Source organism: Bos taurus, chromosome 9 (assembly GCF_002263795.3).
Source record: "Bos taurus isolate L1 Dominette 01449 registration number 42190680 breed Hereford chromosome 9, ARS-UCD2.0, whole genome shotgun sequence".
In the NCBI taxonomy this organism is placed as follows: domain Eukaryota; kingdom Metazoa; phylum Chordata; class Mammalia; order Artiodactyla; family Bovidae; genus Bos; species Bos taurus.
In genome coordinates, this window is record NC_037336.1 from 38,763,083 (window position 1) to 38,781,427 (window position 18,345).

Sequence of the window (18,345 nt, forward strand, 5' to 3'; positions counted from 1 at the left end):
GCTCATTTCTCATAGGAATGTTTGAGCTTTACCAAGTGTTGAAATATGCCAGGTTCTACTCCTCTGTTCCTGAGGTGATTCGTATTACTCAAATGTGAAAAGTGTACTAAAACAGCACAAATGTGACTGGAGCCACGAGGTAAGCAAGCATGACAGAAGTGATGGTAGACACGTCGTCAGCCTGATTGTTGATGGCTAATAGCCACGGGCCTTGAAATGTCATGATGCTTTTCAAGAGTTTTGAAAAGTCAAAGCGCTTTTCACGTTCTGGCTCATCATAGATCATTCTCTAGGTAATGATGTGTGACTTACGTGTTTTAAAGACAAGGAAAGGGTGGGGGAGTGCTCACGGCCTCCAGTGGGTCCCCACCACACTAGAAGGAATCCAGAGTCCTTAGTGTAACCTGCAGCGCCCCATGGCATCTGTCCTTATGGCCCATCTTATTCTTCTTTATGGCCCTTGTCTCTGTCTGACATATAAAGGTCACTGGTTTATTTTATGTCCTTCCCAAGTGAACCCGCAAGCCCCCTGAGAGTAGGAGATTGCATTCACTGTGGTCTCCCCAGCACTACAGACCGTGCCAGGTACATGGGAGACTCCAGAAGAGAGAGAACAAAACTAGTCCAGCGAGCATGGGGTCTTTGGTTGTCTTGCAGATAAACTTTGATAACTGAATAAATCCACAGCTCTCTCCTTTCTCTTACTTAAAGCATGGATGGTTATTAACCATATTCTGAAGACTAGTGAGGTTGAATGATTGCTATCCAGTCACCTGCTTCCATCCCAGTCTATTGAAAAACTGATTTTTTACTTTCTTTTGCTGTGATCGCTCCAAGGCCTCTGGCTACCTTGCCTCTCTGTGGGTCTAACCTCCCAGCTGTAGCCCTAGGCCCATCAGAGAGCCAAATCCAGGATTCCTGCCACCTCAAACAGCTTTACTCTGACCCAAGGTTTCTGAACACATGTCATTTGGGACTAGAGATCTGGGTTTTCCAGGTGTTTTTGTTCCCTTAGCATGTGACAGATGCTTTTCTACTGTAGTTGGCAGTTGTTAAACCCTTCAAAGGGCATCCAGGTGGTGGTAGACCGTGACACTGGTCACTGAGGACAAGGCAAGGACTCGCCAGAGAGGGGGGAACTGATTAGAAGCCCCATAAGGAACCACGGTTGTTCCACCAGGAAGGGACGGCTGAGCAGGTTGATCAGTGTCCAGTTACTCATTCATTCAGCACCTCCTTAACCAGTGCCTTCTGTAGGGCTGGCGCTGGGCTCAGTACTGCACACATGGTGGCCATCCACAGAGACATGTACCAGCCCCCAAGAACAGTCTCTGTCCATGGAGAGAAATGCACTTTCTGACAACTCACATGTACACTGCACTTGAGTAGTAACAACCACAATGAACCAGATACCCTGGCAGCACAGAGCTAGGGAACCTGCCCCAGTCTTTGTGCTCAGGCCAGGGCTCCCCAGCCAGAAACACTCAGGCCAAGAACAAAGGAGGAGTGGGAGTTAGCCATGGGCAGGAGTTGGGTGGGACCTGCAGCAAAGAAAACAGCCTGACCCAAGGCCCTGCAGCAGGAAGGACAGTCAGAGGGGACCTGGGAGAGCAGAGGAGGGGAGGCCCACGGTTACAGGAGGCTGGAGAGTGGGGAGGAGGGGCCAGATTGTTGGGGGAGACAACTGGAAGGGATTGCAGGAGGAGGCCAGTGGCAGGGAGCCAGTGGGGACTGGAGTGCAGGTAGTGAAGATGAAGAGGGAGATTTACCGGTGTGAGGTCAACTCAGTATGGATGGTGATAAGGCAGCAGAGGCCAGAGATGACTCTGTGAAGATCTGTGAAGCTCCTTCTCTAAGTAGGCTCCATGCTGGGCTCTCTAGATGGCACTAGTGGTAAAGAACCCACCTGCCGCTGCAGGAGACACAGGTTCAATCCCTGGATTGGGAAGATCCCCTGGAGAAGGGAATGGCTACCCAGTCCGCTGTGCTTGCCAGGAGAATCCATCATGGACAGAGGAGCCTGGTAGGCTACAGTCCGTGGGGTCTCAAAGAGTCGGACACAACTGAGCAACTAAGCACACAGCACAAACATTGAACAAGTACCCTGAGAGTTTATTACTGACACAGATCGTCATACCTGCATCAGCTGCTTAATTTCCTCCAGCGAGGTGCAGAGGAGAGGACATTATCTTGGTGTCTAATCCTGGTCCCAAAGGGGAATGCCAGGAACAGTGAATCATCTAGTTACATGGCAGCACCACGCTCGTTGTGGCATAGGTCTCCTGACAGTCCCCTTTTTTCTACAAATCCATCCAATCAGAACTTTGGTCTTGTTATGCCTTCCATGATACCTATGAAAAAAATCTGAGAGGGCAGAACTCTATTTTGAAGGAAAAGGCAGCGTTTACACCCAGGAGGTCCTTCCTTCCAGACTTAAGAGCTTTCCTAACTTTACCCAAGGAGCAACCCCATCCAACCCCAGCAGGGTTGTATCCACGGCAACCTTAGGGACCCCATTCTCATAGATGGGGTTTGCAGTGTGCAACCTCAGGGCCATTTTCAAAGACCCCTGCCAAAGCCTGGCATGAACTCTCCCTGCTGTGGACCTGCGTCTGTACCCTGAGGAGGCAAGAGACCAAAACGAGGAGAAATTGAAGTAACAAGATGAGTAGAAGAGTGAGCATTGATTCATTCTTTTCCACTGAAACCTCACTTGATCACTAACAGTTTATCTCTGCTTTAATTTAACCTTCTGTCTTCCTTGAAACTGTGAATTATCTTTAGAGAAGTCCAGAGCAGCTGCTATTTTGAGACCAAAACAAAGACAAAGGCATTCTTCATTTTTTCCCCTCCAACACATATTATTTGTAAATACGTTGCTTATCTTAGAAAGAAAACTAATGCAAAATAAATGTATGTAAGTAAGCTCCTACTAGTAAGTCAGAGCACATACCTACAAAAGGTTTCTTATCAGAGATCCATTACAGGCTTTGTTTCGGCTTCTCTTTTGAAGGTTTATATAATTGTTGTAGATGATATAATGAGAAAACAATAAAGCAGACTACCGCAACTGGCTGATATATTGGCATTTGCTTTTTTAAAAAATCTGAAATTATGAAATCTTCTCTCAGAAAATCCAAAATGACTTTATCCCAATTTTAACTAGTTTACTTTCAGCAACACTTACATCTTGAGCAACATGGAATGATTCCAAGAAGGGAAGAAAGGCTTCTTTTGCTCGTCATTTTATTTACAGGATTTGTGTCTGCACAGTGGAGAAAAATGTTCCATTTGCTTCAGAGACGGACATAGATTTCCAAGCCATTTGGCTCGAGAGCTGGTTTAAATAGGAATGAATTTAATATACCTTTAATTCTCTGAAATAAGAGAACTCCAGCTGAGGTTTGGTCCAGGGCAAAGTCAGCTCTCGACACTGAAGAGAATCTATCACATTAATCCCAGAGGCTCGGAGTCCAAAGCTGCGTGAACAGAATGCTGGAGGATAGGAAGTGTGAGAAGAATGCTTTGAAAGAAACTTTAAAAACAGAATGACTGTTCAGAGAATACCAGACCTTGTGTGGAATCATGCAGCACTTAAGCAAAGATATAAGTAATTATGCTTGAGAAACATAGCTAATTAAAAATAACTCGATGCATAAAAGGGAAGAAAAACTAGAGAATCATTTCTCTGCTCCAGTGTTAATATGAGATGCCACAGAATGAAATAGTAGGATTTTTTTTTTAATTTCATTTCACACGGGCATAGAAGAGATGGAGAGGAAAATTATATTGCCCGAAAATGCCAGGGTAGATTTGCTGAAGATGTTATCATGTACTGTATTTAAAACAAAAAATCTAATTGCTGTAATTTATCATACCTCTGGTTATTAAAACCATGCTAATTCAAAGATTTTAATCATTTGCCAGTTTTGCACATAATGGCTTTTCCTAGAAGATACTATGAAAATTTCTGATTTTGTCAGCCTTTGTGTGATTTTTTTTAGGCATTCCTAAGTAAAATTAACATGCTTTAAACATATAATTGTGTTTACATCAGTAATAAAAATTCCTTGTGTTTCCCTTTTAGTCTGTTCAATGAAATATCCGAAACTGCTTTATAAATGCTGAGCCTAATGTGTGAGAGCACAGGCTGCTGAATCAATTTTAATTCCCCGTATACACATCTAGCTTTGTAAGGAGCAGAGTGGACCCCACCCTTCCTTTTTGATTGGAGAAAGGATTCTTTTAACAGGAGACATTTGCAAGAAAAGATTTGGCACAAAATTTGCTTCTTGGTCTTGAGAAATCAGACTCATAAGATAGTCAATGAGATAAAACCACTCTGTAAAAATTTTAGATAGCACCCTGTCTGGCTCACAGGAGAAAGACAGGGAGGTAAGCAAGGGATGGTACAGTGCAGAAGAAAAACATTCCCCAGAATTAAAGGCGGCTACTATTAGGGGCAAGGGTGGAAGGAAAAAGGAGAGTGTAGTGGGGAAGTTGCTGTTTTGCTAAGTCGTGTGTGATTCTTTTGTGACCCCATGGACTATAGCCCCTCCAGGCTCCTCTGTCCAGTGGGATTTTCCCAGGCAAGAATACTGGAGTGGGTTGCCATTTCCTCCTCCAGGGGATCTTCCTGACCCAGGGATCGAACCTGCGCCTCTTGCATCTCCTGCATTGGTAGGCGGGTTCTTTACCACTAGCACCACCTGGGAAGTCCCACATAATGCATGGGCTACAGCAAATTGTCTCCACCCTTGGGAGATGCATGGTGGTTTGATCTGGTTTTTATATACCTCAGTAAGAGGAGACTATGGTCTTTTATACTAAAGGATTCTTGAGGGTAACATTATGATTTACAACATTATTTGAAAGTGAAAGAAAAAAATATAAAAGTTTCCTAAATCATAAGTTAGCCCTACCTCCAGACCAAACCTATGACATTCAATCAGTTTGTAGAATCAAGTTCGAAAGCCAGGACGTGAAGGAGCTTTGAAGCCCAGATGGGACTTGCTTAGGGTTGCAGAGGCAGGAACAGACGCCAGAGCTGCTCAGTCCTAGCCCGGGTCCAGTTTCCCCTCCTCCATGTCCTCCTCTCTGAACCTGATCCCATGAACACATTCCCACCTGCTATTCTTTCCCCAGCCCCACGCCCAGAGCCATGATCTCTGCCTGAGGAGTAACCAGGTGTTCTTCCTGCAGGCGCCAAGTTCCCCATCAAGTGGACGGCCCCCGAAGCAGCCCTGTACGGGAGGTTCACAATCAAGTCTGACGTGTGGTCTTTTGGAATCTTACTCACAGAGCTGGTCACCAAAGGAAGAGTTCCGTACCCAGGTAAGAGCCAGACACAGCAGAAATGGGCCTGAGTGGATGTTCTCCCAGCACTATTTGGGGAGTCCTCTTCCTGGTTGCCTTCTCAGCCCCATTTTCAGCTTTCTGCCAAGCGTGGGAATTTGAAGAACATGGACAGGTATTTAGCCAGGGGAAAGCAGAAGTGGGAGCCCCCATGGCTTGTAGACAAGCAACCATCGTGAATTGTGTGCCAGGACTAATGCAGTTAGCAGCTGGTGAACGCTCCAGTCCACCTCAGTCCGTGGGTTCTCTCCTCTCCCCTCTCAGGAGGAGTGTGTGTCCCTGGCTCCCAGGATAGAAATGTCACTGGCAGAACCGTACAGATGGACTTTGTAGACCCTTCTGGGAAGGAGAAGGAGAAAAGCCCCCACTGCTTTTTGATTACACCATAGCACTGACCCTTGGCGTGAACCTGGCAGAAAGATGCCAGTACCTGCCCTCTCTGCAGGCCCTGCTCCAGGTGGCTGGAGAGAGCAGAGGCACGAGGAAACGCCACGCAGAAGCCACTCACTACACATGTCTTGGGTTTCTTGGGACTTGGGGGGTTGTTTTAGGGGGAGAGAGGGTTGACTGCTCTGCACAGCTTATAGGAGGATCTCAGTTCCTGGACTAGGGATTGAACCTGACACCCCCACCCCCCGAAGTGAGAGCCTGGAATCCTAACCACTAGGCCACCAGGGAACACCTTCACTGCACGTTTCTGAATGATTAAAATATGCTCCACAAAAGCAAGTATGTGTACGTGCTAAATGGCTTTAGTCGGGTCCAACTTTTTGCGACCCCATGGACTGTAACCTGCCAGGCTCCCCTGTCCATGGGATTCTCCAGGCAAGAATACTGGAGTGGGTTTGCTGTGCACTGCTCCAGGGGATCTTCCTGACCCAAGGATCAAACCCCTGTCTCTTACGTCTCCTGCGTTGGCAGGCAGGTTCTGTACCACTAGCGCCTCCTGAAAGTGAAAGTGTTAGTCATTCAGTCCTGTCCGACTTTTTGCAACCCTCTGGACTGTACTGTCCATGGAATCTCCAAGAGTGGATTGCCATTTCCTTCTCCAGGGGATCTTCCCAACCCAGGGATTGAATCTGGGTCTCCTGCATTGTAGGCAGATTCTTTACCATCTGAGCCACTGGGGAAGCCCAAAAGCAAGTATAGTGTAAAGAAATTGGAGATTCTTAAGCCCTGGAGTTTTTCTGGATTATCAGAGTCATGCTCTCCAAAGAAACCACGGGTTAGGTGATTCAGGCTTAAATTCATTAATTTAGACAGACACTGATGTAAAGGACACTTGTGTCGTTTCACCTCCGCGCTTTAATGGTTATAGCACAGGGCGATCTGCTTTCTGAAATGTTAAGGACATATTTTTCTGTTACTGTTGAGTGAAGAAAGAACATAGCTCCCCATCATGCCCTGCCTAAGAGAGGAGCTTTTAAAAATTAAAAAATAATAATAAACACAGTGATAGAAACGATAGCAGAGATTACTGAGGAATTGAGAGCTCTTGCAAATGCTGGGTCTGTAATCATATCTTTGCAGTCAGAGGAGCCGGTGAGGGCAGATTAATTTGTAATCCCTTTGTTCCTTTTTTGTGATTGTTTCTGGTCATCTTCGGAGAATGCAGAGAAGTAAAGAAGATCTCTTTCTGGGTTGGTCGTAAGCCTCAAGACTCCTCTAAGAGAGCCGGCTTGGCACAGAGGCAAAATTTGACAAATTCCCTATCTCTGAAATGCCAGCACTGGGTGGTTAGAGGTGTGGGCGGAAGTCAGTTTTATTGATGCTGCTGCAGCGACTGCTGCTCCCTGTGTGTGCAAGTGGGCAGCCGCTCTGGGAGTAGCCAACCAGAAGAAAGGGCTGCCCTGGAGGGGCCTGGAACCCAGCACAGGCATTTCTGAATCGCTTCTCAAGGGGGAGAATTTTGTCAGTGCTCTGGATTTTGAAGATGTGAAGGCGCCTCTTTTCTCATTGTCTGAATTTTGAATGAATTTCTTCCTGAGCCCCCCAGGTTTAGCCACCCGATGTGTTGTGGTGGGGGAAGGTTAATGTCTTGCATTTCTGTGAAACCTTTACTTCCAGGAAGACAAAGCGGCTTTTTGTTTCTCAGGGTCACACACAGGCGCCGAGACAAAGGGGTGGGGGCGGGGGCCTGGGAGGAGGAAGGCAGGTGTGCGTTTCTGAGGGAGAGTCTTTTGTCAAGTTTGGTTTAGGCATAAAGAAAGCAGTCTCCTTTTACAACTGAGGCAGGGTTTTCATTCATTCAGCTTAGCATCGGTCAATGTGATTGTGCCTGGCGTGATTGTGCACTACCTGGGGAGCAAGTACTGTGAATAAGACCTTCATACTCTCAGCAAACATTGAGAGAACAGGCCTGAAGGAGGATGCTGTTTTAGTTCCTGGGGGATGGAACAGTGAGTGGAGAAATAAATTCAGTCGCTGCACTCACAGAGCTTACAGTCAGATGGATGAAATAGAAAGCAGCCCTTTTTTTATTGCTTCTGTATAATTAGAGGAAATCATCTTTGGGGGATTCGATACTTGAACTCACTCACTGTGGGCCCCCAGTCTTAATCCTGATAATGAGGCAAGGACCCCGGATTCAGGTGTCTGCACACAGCAGGTCCAGAGAAGGGCTTTTCACTCCGAATCCTGTGAGGATGGCCAAGGAGTTTGACAAGAGAATTCAGTCCACTTTGTCATGCCTAGTTATACACTCGGAGCAACTGCTGATGTGCTGGGGGCTTTGATAGCTGCCCGGATTCTGTGATGGTGGCCAAGCAAAGGGGCCGTGTCTGGGAAGCTTCATGGAGAAGAAGGTACATAGGCTTTCCCCTTCACATTAAGGAAGAATGATCCCAGACAAGGAGGGATGTGTGGGAAGGCGCCACGGCCTGGGTGGAGGCCCCTAGGATATGAGCCTGTGGAGAAGGCTGTGAGGTGGGGTTGCCTGGCCAGACCCCGTGAAGAGGGCCTGGTGCAGCCACAGGAAGGCCTGGCCCGTCTGTAGCCGGGCTCTGGAGCTGTGTCAGCGGGGAGTGACAGGAGCCCCAGAAAGCTGTTCCCAAACCTACTGCTCACCATAGATGCTGCTTGTTTTTGTTCTCAGTGTAACTGTAATCATATTTAATTGTGCCTCGAATCTCACAGTACACTCTTCTTGAGGGAGAGGCTTTTACAGAAGGATTCCAATTACAGGATGATTACCTTAACGAAGGAGAACAATTCCTAAGGAACAGACAGTTTCTTTCAGCCTCATCCTGTGACACCGGACAAGGAAGGCCCTTCCTGTCCTCATTCTCACTGTCTCTTGGAGCGGCCAGGTTGGCAGTGTGTGCCAAGGGGCTGCGTCTCCACTGACCAGAGTCCTTGTGGCTGGGGGTGGCATCCAGGACAGACGCCCAGACCTGTCCACCGTGGTTCCCATCCTAAGTTCTCAGCAGTTATTTCTCAGTTGGCTAGAGTGTATTTTGAAGTAATTCTTGTTTCAAGAGCAGTAGGCAACGATACATTTTTATTTCATACCTGAGAACGGCCTTCTGTCATCATTACACACAGGAAAGGTACTTTGGCTGGTGATGAGGATGAGGATCAAGGGAGCGATGAAAGTGACTTCTAAATGGATGTTATGAAAGCTTTCCAGGCAGTTTTGCCCAGTGTGAAAGAAGGTCCAGAAAAAGAATCAGAGAAGGAACTTGGAATAGTGTTTGGAAGGTGTAACTGAATGAAGGGCTCAAAGAAGGAGGCAAAAATAAAACATGGGATTGGTTGGTTAGTTAGCAGGTTTTACAAAATGGATGATTCGAAAGGAAGGAAAGAAGGAGACTCTCAGATTGAGTGAGAGCCTGGAAGCCAAATTAAAAATACTGAACTGTGATTCTGAGATTAACAGGGAGGTAGTGGAGAGGAGTCCCATCACCCTACCAGACAAAGAAGGTTGCTTCCAAGATGTGTAACAAAGATGCTCTGAAGAACAGCTCTGTTTTCCAGATTCCCACAGCCTGACCTTAGCACCTCCTCAGCCTAGCTGTACAGCTTGCTTTACTATAAGCCAAGGCTCAGAACCATTCTTTGCATCAAGATTATACCTGATTTTGTGCCGATGAATTGTTACATATGAGAATTGAAAGTACTTAAAACTGTTTTCTAGGATTGATGCATAAAATCTGAGCAATGCATTTTAACCTATTTTTTTTTCACCTCCAAATCCTTCTTTTCTTCTTTGTTTCCACTGCCCCACGGCAGGCTGTCATCCTCTGCTGCAGGAACCCCCTTCATGGAACTTCCTATTTCCTGTCCCCCCCCCCACCCCCACCATCTATCATTGTCACCATCAGAGTTATCCTAGAAACAGATCCGCTTATCCTGCCTCTACTAGTTAAAAAGTCCATGGCTTCCCCTTGATAAACTCCAGAAGCCTTCATCTGGTGTAGTCCTTCTTAACTCTTTCCTTCAATCATTCAACATATATTTATTGAGTACCTGCTGTATGCCAGGTACTGTTTAGGTCCCCAGGAGTGTCGCAGTGAACCAATAGACAAAAGCTGTCCTCCCAAACTTTTCACTCCTCAGAGGAGACAGACAATCAGCAAAGACAAATAAGCAAAATACATTCCTCATTGGCTGGTGGTAATGGGTAGGGAGGAGAGTAAAATGGGGAAGGGCAGAGAGGGTGGCAGAGGAGGACATCACCAGGAAGGTGACATCTGAGGAAGAAGGCTCAGGTTAACTGGGCAAGGAGCCCCCCTTCAGAGGGAACCAGAGCACAGAGGCTCTGAAGAAGCAGTGTGGGCGGAGCAGGCGGGCCCAGAGGCCCCAGACAGATCAGCGGGGCCTTCTGAGGCCACGGTTAGGGCATTTGCGCTGAGCGAGATGAGGGCCGACTGAGGGGCTTCGACCAGGTGACATCATCAGTCACGATGTCTCTTGTGCTGCTCCTGACCCTCATCACCAAGAGATTTCTCTCAAACATGCAAGTCTGTCTTCTCAGCTCCACTCTCTGCCTCAGAATCCATCCAACCCTAACCCAAAGTCCCCTCCTTTGTGTCGCCTTCTCCATGTCTCTTCCTGGGTCGCTCCTCTGCTCACTCCCATGCCACTAGGTACCTCTCTGGTGAAGCCCTTGTCTGTGTGTCTCTGTTTCCCAGTAGCTCTGAACCCTGAGAAGGGGGCTCCTTTAGTAGACTCTCAGTAAGTCTTAAGCACATACACGGAAGAATGGGTGGAGGGATAAAGGGCTGGATGGATGGATGGGTGGGCAGAGGGGAAAAAATGATTAGCCCAAGAGGCTTTTAAAATAAGACTTTGCCCATAGCCTGCAAAACCTTTCAACTCTATTTCATCATCTCCAAACATAAATAAGGCGTGTTTTTCCCAGCCGCAGAGTAGCCTCTGTCCTCAAAGTTGTTCTGGGAAATTGACCCCGTGGTCAGTTCAAACACCACGTCCCAGCATCATTCTAAGCAGAATGTCCTGGCTGTTCTGGGCCCTGGCTCTCCACTGAACACCTGCTTTGGGAATTTGGCAGGATCTGGCAAAGCAGGAACATTCTCTTAAGCATATCACATTTATTTATGCATTTGCAGTGCTTTCAACTCTTCTAACAACTGACAGCTGCCTGACTTTCGTGACTGCATCTAGTCATTTGATAATGACTTGAAGAGGGAGATAAATTAGTGAATGTATAGCACTTTCCTTGAAGAATTGCAAGTCTCCACCTTCATCGTCCCTCTGCCCCACTCAGATGCCTTCCAACAGAGCCTGAGCTGTAGACCTAAATTCCTTTGTGTTCAGCAGCCCATCATCGTCACCCTTATCCCCACTGGGCCCAGCCTGATACTGGGGGCAGGTTTCTCCTGGGGGAGGAAGAGGTCGGGACTCTCCATCCAGGAAAAAGGGAATTGGGATGAAACTTCAAATCTCAGCCTAGGGTGCTTAGTCTTCTGCCTTCCGTGCTCCCATCCACGGTCCTCAGGCTTTTCTGTTTTGGCTCCTGTTGTTCCCGCCAGAGGAGTCCTGCCTGGAATGCCCAGGAGTCTTGTTACCTCCCCCGACAAGGTTTCTCTTGGCCCACGTGGCTGGTGGAGGAGAGAGCAGACAGGGAGGGGCTCTCTGCTCCCCAGTCCTACCCCCTGCTGCTCCTGTGTACCCCTGTGGATTTCTGTGGCCTGCCCTCACCCTCACCCTCTCTGTCACTTTTTCACTGTTACTGGGACAAAGGAGCTGTTCATGATACTGGATTATCAACTTTAACTTTTGTGTGTTATGGCACCTGAGTAGCTGTCATTTCTGTGTTTATTAATAGAGTGGGCTTCATAAAAACAGGTGTCCTAAGCTTATCTGGTTAAGATGCAGAAAGAGAAACAAGAGTCATCGTTGTGCCGCCTCAAGGTCACTCCTTTATTTTCAGCTCTCCTCTTTGAGCAACATCTATCTGCCCGGAGTCTGTACTTTGATCTCATAACCAAAACCGAACTTGATGTGTCCCAGTTGTAGCCCAGTAAGATAACTAGAGCACATGGGCATCTGATAGCACGCGCTCGTGCTGAGCAAGCACCATTAATGGCACCCTCCTTCCTTCCGCCCTCCCTGCACTCCCAGCACCGCTCAGCAGACAAGTAAACAGAAGGGCTTTTTACAGGGTTTGTGTAGAGAAGCCAGGGGGAGCCTCTGACAAAAAGCCTGATGCACAATAGCTTCTAATTTCCTTTCAACAGAAAGCTCGGTTTGCAGAAGTAAGCTGCGTGTCTGAGAACCTGAGCATCATTCCCATTGTCAAAGGGCCTAATTATTCACATGGCACAAAAATCTTGCAACCCCTAGTCCAATCCAGATACAAACCTGGATGGTAAACAGCAAGAATCCCCACTTGTATAGCCACAGCCCCTGGAAGATCCGTATTAGGAAACTGAAATGGTGAGCTGTCAAGCCCAATACCCTCCGTTCATAGAAGACACTTCAGTGAGCTGAAAGCACAGTGAATATGGAGATATTCCACTGACAAAGAGAAACTGAGGCAGGGGAAGTCAATCACCTGCTGAGACACAGAGTTGAAAGAGTAAAGTGGCTCCGCAATGAAAATGGTTTTCTTAACTGTGAAAGTCGCTCAGTCATGCAGTCCATGGAATCCTCCAGGCCAGAATACTGGAGTGGGTAGACTGTTACTTCTTCCCTGGAGATCAAAAAAAAAAAGCAAGGAGACACCACTGAGTTAATATCTAGCTTAAGGAAGAGGCACAGGAAAGTGTAAAATAAAAGGAGGGAGGAGAAAAAGGAGCGAAGGGATGGAAAATACGCACACGTGAAAGCAGAGACTGTTGGCAGCCATACATAGTAAGGGTTGGAAAGTGAGAGCTGGAAACTTGACCTTAATTCAGGAACCTAGAGGCAGCCAGCAGCATGATTTGGAAGGATAATACGGTCATAATGGCAGGAAGTGAATTCAGTCCACTTGGCCAGAGAATCTCAGCTGCAGGGTTTGGGGCAGACCCACTGGAAATGAGGCTACCAGTGACCATGTTTGAGAGCCTGAGATGCAGGGTGACAGGAGGCCCCCATGGAAGGTGCAGGAAGAGGTATCTGAAAGTAAACCCCGGCACAGCAGACTACACAGGTGTTCTGTGAACTGAGTCCCACTGGGCTATGTGCCCTGTGAGAGTGACCTGTGGAAATGGTCCATTTTCCTGACTGACCACAAGGAGAGCAGAAAGGTAAGGAACCACTGAGGTGGGGGCAGAGGAGGACAGGCTGGAGTGAAAACAGCCAGTGTGTCTGCTTGCTGGTCACCAAGCCCTGTGCCCCTTCTCTGACGTGGAGGTTGGGATCCAGGCAACATGCCTTCGGGAGCTTTGTTACCATGACATGGTTGGATGCCACAGGCTGACATAGAGCACCCTCCTGTTGAAAAACACTCTCTATTGTAGCTTCCACTAAGAACTGTTGTTGACAAAGTTACAAAACATACAACCATGTTTTAAAGTTTCTGCCTCTTCAGTTTCTCCCCTAAGAAGGAAAATAATAAGCAGAACATTCCCAGGCAGCCTCCTCCCCAACCCCCACCCGCTTCCTCAATTGGAACTAAGATACAAAGATTCTTCCCTTTGCCCACATCCCTCAGGACTCCGCTGGCCTCCCTAAACTCAATGTTGTGTGTGTTCCCTTCCCAGTCCCTGGCCCTCACCTTCCCTGGTGGCTCAGATGGTAAAGAATCTGCCTGTAATCCAGGATACCTGGGTTTGATCCCTGTATCAGGAAGATCCCCTGGAGAAGAGAATGGCTACCCACTCCAGTGTTCTTGCCTGGAGAATTCCATGGACAGAGGAGCCTGGTGGGCTACAGACCATGGGGTCGCAAAGAGTCAGACATGACTAAAGCAACTAACACTTTCACTTTTCTTTTTTTTTTTTCCACTTTTCTTTTCACTTTCAAAAAGAGCTCATGAAATAGTAGTATGAAGAGGAAAATCCATTTTTACTAAAAAGCAATTCTTACACGTGATTTTTCAAAGTTCTTATAGCCAAGAATACTCTTTTTTGAAAAAAATATGAACACAGCCCACTTACTTGGGCTATTGTTTGTGAAGTGAAAAGTGACCCAAGCCTTGCTGAGCAAGCATCTCTTGGTTGTGCAGTTCCCACTGCCAGGAACCATCATGAAGGAGCTGGGTCCACTTCTGGCCTATGGATGCCCGGAAAAGATCCAGTCCCATTCAGACTGTCATTGTCAGCCAAGTGCATTGTCTTATATCCCACTTTTCTGGCAAAACTGATGTTGGTATGTTTCTTGTTAGCCTGGTGCGTCGAATTGGTTTTGTGTGCTCTTCATGCTGGGAGAACCTGGGGAGTGGCATGAGAGCGGGGAGAGGAGAAACAAGAAGAGGATGTGGGCAGAAAGGAGGTGGAAGGCATGGGGAGGAGCTGCCGGCGAGGCCAGCTGGTGATACCACGAGGGCCAAGGCCCAGCTCCATCCCTGGTCCCAGCTGCCCTGGGGAGCAGGCTGCCTCCCTAAAATGCTACATGTTGAGGGTCGAGCTGTGTCCCTGACTCAGGCAGAGCACTGGAAAAACAGGCTTGACTCAAGTGGCCAATTAAACTTTCCATTGGTGAAGACTGGATCAAGACTTAAAAAAAAAAAAATACATGAAATCTTTCCATTTGAGTAGTTTGTTTTTTAATGACAAGAATCCTGTAATGACATAAGGGCTGCAGAGCAATAGGAGAATGATTAGCTAAGCTCTGTGGTGTGGTTTTGGATGATCCCAGTGCCAGAATGAAGCATTAGGAGGAGGCATTTGGGTTTGGCGGGGGGTGTAACCACCTCCAACAGGGCCTGTCGGACCTTCTGAGGCTCAGACCGCCCACCTGTCTCTCCTCCAGTTCTCACAGACTCCTGGCAGGGTCAGGGTCAAGGGGGACTTCTGCAGGTTCAGGCATGTGTCTTCTGAGATGTTAAGAAACCAAGGACTGCACTGAAATACAAAGCACACACTTTGGAGGAAGCCAGTCCTGGTACGGGCTCATGCTCTCTTCCTAACCTTTCTGGGCTCCTAGAATGTGGTGGTTGCTGTCCACTCGTGCCAGAGCTTCACAGCCAAAACCCTTGGGACTGGACAGCCTTCACAGTCAGATTTGGTTTTCTTTTTCAAAGTCCATATAGTGCTTAGACCATAATTTGTATAACACCTTAGGAGGGTCTTGGGCTGCACTCTGTGTTCGGATACATCCTTAATTCTTCTAATATGTATAAATGAAGAAAAACAGTCTAGCGCCTCATACCAGGTCAGGTTTTATGGCCAAATAAGGTGAGTTCAGATCAGTTTGCTGCCAGGGAGGTTCCCAGAACTTGTGCTTTGCAGAGCTTGTTGTATTGGGGGTTGTGGATGAGGAAATGCTGGCCCTTGTCCCTTGCCCTGTTTGTCCAGAGCCCTGCGGGACACTCCAGTGGCAACCTCAGCATCTCCCCTTGCTTCCAACCGCCCCCCCGCCCCACCCTGACTTATCAAAATGAGTTTTCAGTGGTTGGAAGAGGACGTAAGGTAATTAACTACAGAGCTGACCAGTCATCCAACTGAAGAGAGCCCCTGTGAAGTCAGGCATGGTGTGGAAGAAGGGAACCCAGATTCAACTATTGAGCCTTTCTCACTAAAATAAGGGTCACCACCAAAATATGAGCAGAGTTATGTTAGAAAATTAAACTGAAGGCCTACTTCAACACAGCAGGAATAATACACAGATTTTATCACCTCAGTGAATTACAGTGGCAGAGAATAAGAAAGCATCCTGAAAGGGTTTGGATAAGCATGTGACTGACAGGGCTGTGGTTGACAGTCACGGGAGCTGGAATCAGCCCAGCTCCAAAAACAACAACAAAGAGAACTGGCAACAGATCGCAGAATCTGAGCGATTCTGGGGGACAGGGGGACAGGGTCGTGACCTGGCCCTGCTGCTCTGGCTGGGTGGTTCTGCTCAGCGGGTTGCCGTCTCCTCCAGAAGTCGCAAAATGTACACACTGTGTCCTGCTGATCGGAGCCCTGAGAGCCAGGGGAAGAATTCCAGGTTTCTGAATGGCTGAAACTCGGGTTTTTGCTTTTATAAATTAACTGGGTCAGAGGTTGGAGAGGATTCCAGATTATAGGCTCAGGGCCAAGGAGTAGCCAAAACATACAAGGGCTTGGCAGGCGATGGCAGAACACGATACGGCAGAAAAGGGAAGCAAACCAGAGAAGAGAGCCTGGCAGTGATTGAGAAAGGGGTCAGGGCATTCAGCTCCCCCGTCCACCCCTCATGTGGTATTTCCTGTTCTGTTGAGAAGGCCAGCGTGCAGGAAGGCTGCACTCTCCAGAGGGCTGGCAGTCTCCCAGAACGTCTCCTGTTAGCTCCAGGCATCCCGAAGTCTCTGTATCAGGCAGCTCCCCCAGAGGGTCACAGAGGTCTCAGTGATTGATGGCCTGTCTGAGGTCATCAGTAAACAGTGCCCTGTCTCCCTGTCAGAGTCATCTTAACCCAGGGCACCTGGGGGTCACTGGGCTGGACAGAGCCCAGAGTGATGGCGTGATGTCGGATCTCGAATGGCCAAACACTGAGAGTTTGTCCAGGCGCGAGGACAGCCAATTTATGAAGTACATCAACAGAGCTTATAGGTCCTGTGAACAAAGGACAGTTTAGTTTTCATTCCCTGGATTTGTTTTTATCTGCTTCATTCATACTTTTGTCAGCATAATTGATGTATAATTTACATACAATAGAATTCTACAGTTTTAAGAATTCAGTGAGTTTTGACAAACATAAACAGTCACACCTCCATACTCAGGGTATAGAACATGGATTGGCAGCCTACAGCTCCTAGGCCAGATCTGGCTCCCACTCTGTCTTTGTTTTCTGCATTTTCAGAGTTGTAGAAAAATAAATAAAATGAAGGATATGCGGCGGAGATAGTATGCAACCTAAAATCTTTACTGCCTGGCCTTTACAGGGAGGGTTTGCTGATACAGAACGTTTCCCTCACCCTTGTGTTCCCTGCGGCCTCTTTGCAGGATTGCCCTCCCCGTCACCCCTGGCAACCACTGATCTGCTTTCTATCACTATAGTTTTTGCCTTTTCTAGAATTTCATATAAATGAAATCATGCAGTACGTCGCCTTTTGTGTCTGGCTTCTTTCACTTCTAATGCTTTTGAGATTCACCCTCCAGGGCTTCACGTGTGTCAGTAGGGGAGTCCTTTTTTATTTCTGAGTGGTGAGATAGCCCATTGAAGACAGGATTCGCCTCTGGGTGAGGTGGGAGCACTCAACATGTTTTAACCACCTGTAGGCTCCAAGGAGAAGAAAGAGAAGACGCGGGGGCGCCCGCTCTCATGGCCCTTGTCTTTGCAGGCATGAACAACCGGGAGGTGCTGGAGCAGGTGGAGCGCGGTTACAGGATGCCCTGTCCACAGGACTGCCCCATCTCCCTCCACGAGCTCATGATACACTGCTGGAAAAAGGACCCCGAAGAGCGGCCCACTTTCGAGTACCTGCAGGGCTTCCTGGAAGACTACTTCACCGCAACAGAGCCTCAGTATCAACCCGGGGAAAACCTGTAAGACCTGGGTCTGCAGAGAGAGGCCTGGTCCCAGAGGCTTCCCCGCCCCCTCCCCATTAGCTTTCAATTCCATAGCCAGCTGCTCCAAGCAGAGCAGCCAGAACCGTCCAGGATCAGATTGCATGTGACTCTGAAGCTGACGAACTTCCATGGCCCTCATTCATGACACTTGTCCCCAAATCCGAACCTCCTCTGTGAAGCATTCGAGACAGAACCTTGTTATTTCTCAGACTTTGGAAATGCATTGTATCGATGTTATGTAAAAGGCCAAACCTCTGTTCAGTGTAAATAGTTACTCCAGTGCCAACGATCCTAGTGCTTTCCTTTTTTTAAAATGCAAATCCTATGTGATTTTAACTCTGTCTTCACCTGATTCAACTAAAAAAAAAAGTATTATTTTCCAAAAGTGGCCTCTTTGTCTAAAACAATAAAATTTTTTTTCATGTTTTAACAAAAACCAATCAGGACAGGTGTTTGTTTTTTTTCTTTTTTTATAAATATGAATATATATAATCTATATATCCCTGTGCATACACCATGTGGGTGCTAACATGGAGACCGTGGCCAACGTTGGCCACAAAGCTTCAGGACCCAGAATGAGGATTTGACTGGAAAATCAACATAAAAGCACTGGTGTAATTCTGAAAACCAGTGGCCTCGCTTTTTGGCTTTTGCAAAACGTGTTTGTTTGTTTGTTTGTTTTTTGGATTGTACTTTTTTGGTTCATGACTGTGCCTGTAGATGGCTGTTACTTTGACTCTTTTCATCAGGGCCCAAGCTGAATTCACAATTTCTTTTTCCAGTATTTGCTTCAACTTACTATGATTTGTTCTTGAAACTTAAAAGTGAGCCTCTTTAAAGCAAGCAAGTGGCCAGTACCACCAGGGAAACTAGAGGATGGATACCACACAAACTTCTTGTATAAAAA

General features: G+C 47.4%; 1 protein-coding gene across 6 annotated transcripts in view; it reads left to right on the forward strand.

The window, feature by feature from the left end:
• The window catches only part of FYN (FYN proto-oncogene, Src family tyrosine kinase), a 212,087-nt gene extending 194,209 nt beyond the window's left edge, over positions 1 to 17,878 (forward strand). For all 6 annotated transcript variants that reach the window (XM_005210788.4, XM_005210791.4, XM_010808438.4 and 3 more), the window contains 2 exons: positions 5,203 to 5,334; positions 17,210 to 17,878. In XM_005210788.4, the coding sequence (XP_005210845.1) occupies positions 5,203 to 5,334; positions 17,210 to 17,418 (341 nt within the window). In that variant the 3' untranslated portion in view covers positions 17,419 to 17,878. The remainder of the gene's footprint in view (positions 1 to 5,202; positions 5,335 to 17,209) is intronic.
• Positions 17,879 to 18,345: the final 467 nt, after the last annotated feature.